This window comes from Anarhichas minor, unplaced genomic scaffold (assembly GCF_050575085.1).
Source record: "Anarhichas minor isolate MPS153535 unplaced genomic scaffold, ASM5057508v1 ptg000003l, whole genome shotgun sequence".
Lineage (NCBI taxonomy): Eukaryota > Metazoa > Chordata > Actinopteri > Perciformes > Anarhichadidae > Anarhichas > Anarhichas minor.
In genome coordinates, this window is record NW_027466449.1 from 12,233,745 (window position 1) to 12,241,663 (window position 7,919).

The window sequence follows — 7,919 nt, forward strand, 5'->3', positions numbered from 1 at the left end:
ATCAACGCCTGGTGTGTCTTTGGAAGGGTTTCAGGGTGGAGGAGGGGCTGTTAGTCTACTTCACATTAGCCAGTGGGTGCTACAGTAGGTGATGGTCTTTATCTCATTTTCTCAGTGTATTCTTCTTAAAGAACCAAACAGTTACTCTCCATTATTCATAATTTAGCATTATCATTAGGATTAATATAATATCGTATTATAAGTTTGGACATGTCCTATTTTAACAGGAGAAAGCATCCCCTTTTTTTACAAGTTCAAACATTACACATTTGCATTAAGTATATGGCTTCATCACATGCAAATTGTATATAGAACTGGCCTGCTTTGAGTTATTTTTGCACGTTTTATAAATGGGAAGAAGCTTGAATTTCCTCATGAGTCAACCAACCTGCTTCTGCTTCAACGACAACGAAAAAAAAACCCTCATGTAACTGTGAAAAGTTTGAGGCACCCCTCCCCCATCTCCACATGGTAGCTGATGCATGACGTGAGAGCGTAGAAGAAGGGCTACTTCTTTAAAGGTAGGTGGAGTGCAGCATTGGGACTACATCAGAAACAGTTGTTGTTGTGTAGCCTCTGGCTCTAATCGGCATTAGGAGCGCACTCTGGGACACTTTACACGTATTAAAGTAGCATTTAATGCGCGTTAATATACAGGCGAGTCCAACGCCAGTGAAGTAAACACAGGAAGAAAAAATGTTAGATTATGTGATGTTATGGAATTGTAACCTGGGTGTTTAAAAACACACGACAGTGATTCAATGCCAAAGACTGTCAAACCTGTTGACGTATCTGGTAAGTAAACGGCTCTTAAAAATACGTCATAAAAACACGTTTTAGTATACGTGTTCATATAAATTCAAGCATTGCTTTTTTTTTTTCATTGCCGTGTACCAACACAATGCGTAAATCCTTTTATCTGTTATTCGCGATCACGTGACTGCCCTGTGGTTTTTTTTTTTGGGGGGGGGGGGGGGTTGTCGTGCACGCGCTCCATCTTCCCTCTTGAGAATCGCTGGAGTGAGAGAGAGAGAGCGCGCGTCAGAATTCAACAGCTGCACAGTGAGGACTCGCCAAGTATAACAAAATATGATTCACATTCAAACAATTGAATAGGTGAGCCGTGCACCTCCTGCAAACCGGAGTTTGTGTGAGTGTGTGCGCGAAATGAAGAAGCAACTCAACACAAACTGCTTCGCTCGCCCGTAGTATCAGTGTCATTAATAATCCGGAAACTCTCAGTTGGAAGGTATTGTTTGGTGAGTTTCTACAGTTTGGTCGAAGTCGAGACAACAGAACGTGCGAGTTAAAGCTAACGTTGGTGTCGTTAGAAATGCGAGTGTGGACTTAAAGGAGTTAACGTTACCGTGGTGTTAAGTTACTCCACTTTAATCTTGGCGTTCCAACAAATCAATAAGCAGCAACGTAAGTACACGCAGAAACGTGTGGTTATTGTTTGAAGCAATTGTGTTGCCATGAAATGAACGTTATATCGCTCTCGGAAACGTGTTTTTGTAGTTGAGTTCATGTAACGTTACTTAAAATGAATCTTATCATTTGAATCCATCGGTTTAACGCCAGCAAACACGATATGACTGTTCAAAGTAACACCCAGTTCCTCGTGTTGTGCTTATTATACACAGATAGACATGTAATAACCACTCCGTTTAAAAAAAGCCGCATTGACTTTGGTGAAGTTAACGAAACTACAACTCTGAGCAACCCCCCCCCACCCCCAACCTCACACCTCACGTGCAAACTAACGTTAATTGTACAGAGAGCTGGTCTTGAATAACTAAGTGGCCAATGTTAGCGCTGCCTCACACAAAGCCAACGAACCACACTGGGTCATTATCGGCATGTTGCATGTGCTCACCTGGATTAAATGAAGTTCATTAAGACAAACTAATTAAAGCAAAGTTAAGCAATAAGTAGTAGAAGTGGGTTATATTATTGAGGGGAATAACTTATTATCAACTACATTGCTCAGCCTTAACACCCTAATGTATTTGGGTAAATGTAAAACAAAATAATGCATAAATATTGTGCCTCTACAGTGTTTTTTTTTAAATATGCTTTGTTGTCACAGTCTTTCATTCATATGAGCTGTAAACCTTTGAACTTGCTGGTCCAGTCACTCCACCCTTGTGCCAATCAAACTAACCAGTGTGATAGTTTTATTATATTATACATTCATACTGAGACCACGAGGAAGTAGTCCCAGTGGTCACAAAACAAAAGTAAAACATAACCGGTATATGTCTGGAGCATGGCATGTAACTGTGGGAGGTGTGAGTCAGCTGAGGTTTGTGGGCCAGTATAACATCCAAACAGGTTTATATGTTAGGTGTCGGCTGTCTATTGTTGGTGCCGATCAAACAAAGTCCATGTAACAGTCTTGAGACTTAAGGTGTGGTCTTTGAACACAAGACGGTGGTGAAGTTAAAAGGTATTGTGTCCAGAAGAATGCTGAATATTACAGTAATCCTTTAATGTCGTGGTATTTGAACACTTTCTATTCAACTGCTGTGAATTGTTTAACATTTAATATTGACTGTTACTGTAAACAATGTAGCTTACAAATTCATTTAGTTTTGAACAAACACATATTTAAATGCACCATGTGCTGGTGAGTAAGAACAACATTGTTTATTGTCTTTATGTTTTATTAATGGCCCGTACAGAGAGGAAATGAGTTGTCTATGCAGTTGATTGCTAAAAAAGATACATTTCCTGTTTTCTGTGGTGTATTTTTAACAGATTTGTATCTCACGTTAGGTAGCAGCTACCCGATCCTGTTTTTAACGTTCAGCAAAGCCTAAAAACACTTTTTTTAAAAATTTTTTTTTACCCCCACTGTTTCCAGGTTCCTAATCTGGACCGAGTGTACAGCGTTGTTGTTGTTCCACCTTCAGAGGACAATGCCGACTCACTCGCTGCCACCGTTTGTGGAGAGCCCAGATGGACTTGCCCAAGATATTCTTATTAGTAACAATGCAAGCGTCCCAGGACCCGGCTGTAGCATGACACCACACACCATTTACTCAGAAAAGGCCGTGTTGCAATCTGGAGGAAGCGTACCACTATCGTGCATGTTCTGTGATCAGACTTTCACTCATCAGGATGAGCTAGGACCCCACGTATTAACGCAGCACCCCACTACTTTCTTTGAGCCCGCCGTGCTCCGCGTTGAAGCAGAATTCAGGATCCCAGGGGAGCGACCCTGGCCCGAGCCGAGCAAATTCCCCACCGACAAAGAAGAGGTCCACAGCTGTATTGTGTGTGGTCAGGTGTCGCATGATGCCACTGAGCTGGAGACCCACACGAGGAAGCACAAGGACTACTTTACTTACTGCTGCAACGTCTGCGGACGGCGCTTTAGAGAGCCGTGGTTCCTCAAGAACCACATGAAAATGCACGTTAAACCAGGAGCGAAGAGCAAAGCCCAGCAAGATCTGGAGAGCCCGGTCACGGTCAATGGCGTCGTCCAAGACCTTGCTCCAGAACCAGTAGTCACCGTTTACAAAATGTGTATGGTGTGTGGGTTTTTCTTCCCTGACCACGACAGCCTGGCAGAACACAGCAAAGTACATAATCGAGAGGCGGAGCCGGGCAAAGATAAAGACGAGGAGAAGATGGACGTCACTACCGAATCCCTTGCCAAGCAGGAAACATTTCTTCACAGTCTAAACCTTATGGCTAGACCTTCGACAGGAAATAGTTTGCAACATGAGAGATCATCTAAATGGATTCCCCAGCTGGATCCCTTCAACACGTATCAGGCCTGGCAACTCGCTACGAAGGGCAAGATAGCAGTTGGTCCGAATAATATGAAAGACATTGGCCAGGAAGCCAGCACGGACAATGAAGAATGCGGCTCCGATAAGGAGGAGTTGAGTCACATCTGGTCTGAGGGGCAAGCAGACAAAGCTACGAAAGGGGTCCTCGGGAGAGAGCCCCGGTCTCAGCAGCAGACCGTGGTAGAAAACGCGGCCCCGCCACGGAGGTCTCTAATGCAGAAAAGTAAAGTCAAGGAAAGGCCGACCACTTGTGAGGAATGCCAGAGGACCTTCAGGACCTACCACCAGTTAGTGCTCCACTCCAGGGTCCACAAGCGCGACAGAGGTGGCGGAGAGAGTCCAACTTTCTCCGTTGACGGGAAGTTGTCCAGAGCCGGCTCACTGGAGCACGCGGAGGAGGGCTGTGAGGAGGGCTTCGAGGAAGCGGCGCTGACGGAGAACCTGGGTCCAGGTAACTTTAGGGCTCATCACGTGCTCATGTTTCACTCACACACGGTTTTAATTGTGATGTAAAAACACCCCTCTGTTACCAAGTGCTCCCTCTGCTGATTGGAGGGAGGATAACACGTGCCTTTTTTTGTGATTTTACATTTTGTCCTTTTCCTTTCTGTGTATTCATTAATGTATTTGTGTCTTTCAAAAAAGGTGAAGATGGTTTTGATCGATCAAAAGTCCGCTCGAAAGCCTGCAGTTACTGTGGCAAATCATTCCGATCCAGCTATTACCTCACAGTTCATCTGAGGACCCACACAGGTATACCCAACACGTTTGGCCTGAATGAATCGTTCATGAATATGAGACTGCATGCTGCGGCTTGTATTTTAAACTCTGCATATACTTAACTGTACTGTTTGCTGCCTTCAGGTGAAAAACCGTTCAAGTGTGCTTACTGCGACTACGCTGCAGCCCAGAAGACTTCGCTGAAATATCACCTGGATCGCCGTCACAAGGACAAACCTTTCGTGGACATTCCCAGCAGACCCGGGCCTTCGATGCCCTCTCCAAACCATAGAAAACACGACGATGAAAATACTGCTCCGAATAGATCCAAACTCTGGGTTCCTGGAACCAGATCGTGGACCAATGGAACACCAGAGGACAGCAAAGGTAGCAAGCTCGACAAACCGCTCGTACACATGAATGCCGAGTATGAGAAATTAATTGCCACGTCTGCTTACTCCCTGACTGAGCATGTCGTCGTAAAGTGCCCCAAACCTGTTAACCTGAAGATGGAACGGAAAGAGATAAAAGACGAGAACTCCGAGGCCCCATTAAATCTGTCCTTAAAAGTGTCTCTCTCCATCCCCGCCAGTGCAGAACCCAGAAATGCATTAATTCCAATTGGCTGTTCGTTTTGTGCATATAAAACCATGTACCCAGAGGTTCTGATAATGCACAAAAAGCTCACTCATAAAGACAAGTCAGACGGGACAAGAAAGAACGGATTCGGCAGTTTGAAAGACAAACGTTACACAGGTTGCCCCCCTGCACTCGAAGGGAAAGACGTCACTCCGCTTCCGATGATTGACCGGCGCCACCCTCGCCGAACCAAGTCCCCGCCCCCTCAACCCGCAAAACCACAAGAACAGACACCCATTAAACCCCCGCATGCCCCGAAGCGGTCCCCCATCCGTGCACCCGCGGTTGTCGAAGAGACCCAGCGTCGCACGCATAGCGTTGACACGCATCCCAGTCAGGAATCCTCCAGGTACACGGAGCTCATGAGGAAATCCAACGCCGGGATCAAGTATGCCATGGACCGACCAGCCCCCCCCCCAGACCGAGTGGGAATCGGTGAAAGGAGTTACCCGGCGAGAAGCGGCGTCCTTTGGCACACGGATGCTGCCCGGCTGTGCCTGTCGAGCCGATTTGGGAGCCTCCCCCAGATGGATTTTGGTGAGCCTTCCAGCAAGAGGTTGAAGTACGCGGTACCTAAAGGCAGGGAGGCTGACACCGGTGAGAAGCCTGGCTTCAGAGGACCAGCAGGGAACGTGTCCAACAGGCTGCTCATCTCGGGGAGGAGTGTGAAAACCGCGCCACAAATGTCAGCTCCATCCACAGTTTCTGACACCTTGGGTTCTTTGAAGACGACGTCTGTGGCTATCGGGGGAGGCTTGGACGCTGACTGGAGCATGATGGACCTTCTGCGCTCCTACACACCCAGTGACCTGGCGTCTCTCTACGGCTCACCAGCCAACCCCAGTCATGGAGGTCTGGCCAACCCAAGAGCAGGTATGTATTAGGTTAGCTGGTTCAGCAGAGGTTCATATAGAGCTGCATATCCTAGCAGTTTGTAGAGTTAACATTAAAGGTGTTTTCTCAGGGGGCAGAACCGTGCTGTACCAACACTTACCCACTCTGTCCAACCATCAGAGGAGAGACCCGTCGGGCCCTTTCCCTAATCAGCGCTATGGGACCACTGACAAAAGTACCTAAAGTGGCACCAAGGTAAAAGGTTGAAACATATTTTGGGAAGTACACACAATTAGAGCTTCCTGTTTTTTTCTGATTTTCAAACCCTGACCAGAATATCTTACCTGGTGCTTGATATAAATCAATCAAGTCATACTTGAAAACTGTACTGCTCCATTATTTATCCATTAACCTTTTTGGAGAATTTGTTCAATATACAGCAACAGAGGGTAATTGTGTTTCATAGACATTTCATGGCTGAGGCCTTTATTGTACATTTTTTTTATTTTCTTTATTGAATGAAAAAGTGCAGATCGTCTCTCTTTTTGAAAAGGCTATTCCACTGGTGTGCACTGTGATATTTGTTTCCATTCAGAACTGTTTCTTGATCTACATTTGACCCACACTAATGTTCAGATCTCTGTAAGTGTCTGTGACATAACGGTAAATGTGTATGTGGGGTAACGTAAATGTATCTGTCAGCTCTCAGTACATAGAAATTATATAAAAAAATGTAAGAAATATAATTTGTGTGAGAAATTGCTGCTTTGTTCACTTACTGTTTATGTCCAGGCAGTAATTAAGCACTAGTCTATTTCCCCCCCCCCCCCCCCCCTTTTCCAAGGCACTGAAGGTTGGGGATTTTCTGTTTAATAACTTAAAGGCTTCGGCCCAGTGGTTCACAAACGGGCCTCAGTAACACGTCCTGTGTATGTTGAAGTGGTCTACCTCGCGTTGTGTGCTCGACGCTGTTATTTTTGTAAAGCTGCTGTGGCGCTCGTGTCAGCCGAGCCTCTGCACCGTGTTGTCTATCGACTAGAGACGGATGCTTTTGTGGTATAACTAGATGAACATGTGTTTTTCGGGTGTCGGGGTATTTGTCAGGCACCGCATAAAACACAGACTCGCGAGGTACAGATCCAACTGCTGCTGAGGCCACATCGACCTGTGGCACATGATTGACTGTAACACGGTGTGGGTTGAGGAGTTCTTTGACACGCTTGGTATTGACGAGCCCGGGTTTTTAAACGCAACGCAACTTTTGAAATAGCAAATGGCTATCATCTGCTTTAGTGGTGCCTCAAATCCATAAGCTGTACCAAAGTTCTGTTTGTGTATTAAATGGTCATGCTGTATTGTTTTAGACTGCACATTTAGTCACTTTTCAGGAGCTTTGCTCTACTATGCAGTCTTGAAAGTGTTATTTAGTTTCAAGTGGCAGCAGTCGGTCCCGGCTGGTCATCGCTGTGTAGTTTGGAGCAGCGACGTTGATTGAATGGCTTGATTAATTACACACTGTGAACAAAGTCTCAGGTTAACGCATTTATGAGCCATTTAGTCTGTTGTGTCATTGAGTATTTTTGCCACTTTTGAAAGGCTTGGGTTAAGTTATTTCTTTTTTTTGGGGTATTCACATTACTGGTGTACTTTATGTAAAAAATGAAAATATTGTTTGAGATTTGTATGACAGGTTTCAATAATAAAGTGAGACGAAAAGCTGCGTGTTATGTGTTACCTCACTCTGGCCTCCCACAGTGTACTCAGTACAGAGCACAGATGTAGCTGCAGGTTGAGGGACTGAAATAAACTCAAATTGGTACCGTGTGATATGACAAACCTGTCTTTAATTTGGACATCTCCCAAGTGTAGAGGTTACACTTACCTGGAGCTGAAATGCTTATTGAATTGTCAAATAAGTAATTTTAT

The 7,919-nt window shown here is 45.2% G+C and overlaps 1 protein-coding gene across 2 annotated transcripts; it reads left to right on the forward strand.

Annotated features, from left to right (window-relative positions):
• Nucleotides 1–543: 543 nt before the first annotated feature.
• znf217 (zinc finger protein 217) lies at nt 544–7,713 on the forward strand. Of its 2 annotated transcripts, XM_076098064.1 has the most exons (5): nt 544–795; nt 2,867–4,251; nt 4,446–4,553; nt 4,665–6,032; nt 6,124–7,713. In XM_076098064.1, exons 2-5 carry the CDS (start codon nt 2,922–2,924, stop codon nt 6,234–6,236), a joined length of 2,919 nt encoding a protein of 972 aa, XP_075954179.1. In that variant the 5' UTR covers nt 544–795; nt 2,867–2,921; the 3' UTR covers nt 6,237–7,713. The 2 variants fall into 2 exon arrangements, with proteins under 2 accessions (XP_075954179.1, XP_075954187.1); XM_076098072.1 differs by lacking the exon at nt 544–795 and having other exon boundaries at nt 2,311–4,251.
• Nucleotides 7,714–7,919: the final 206 nt, after the last annotated feature.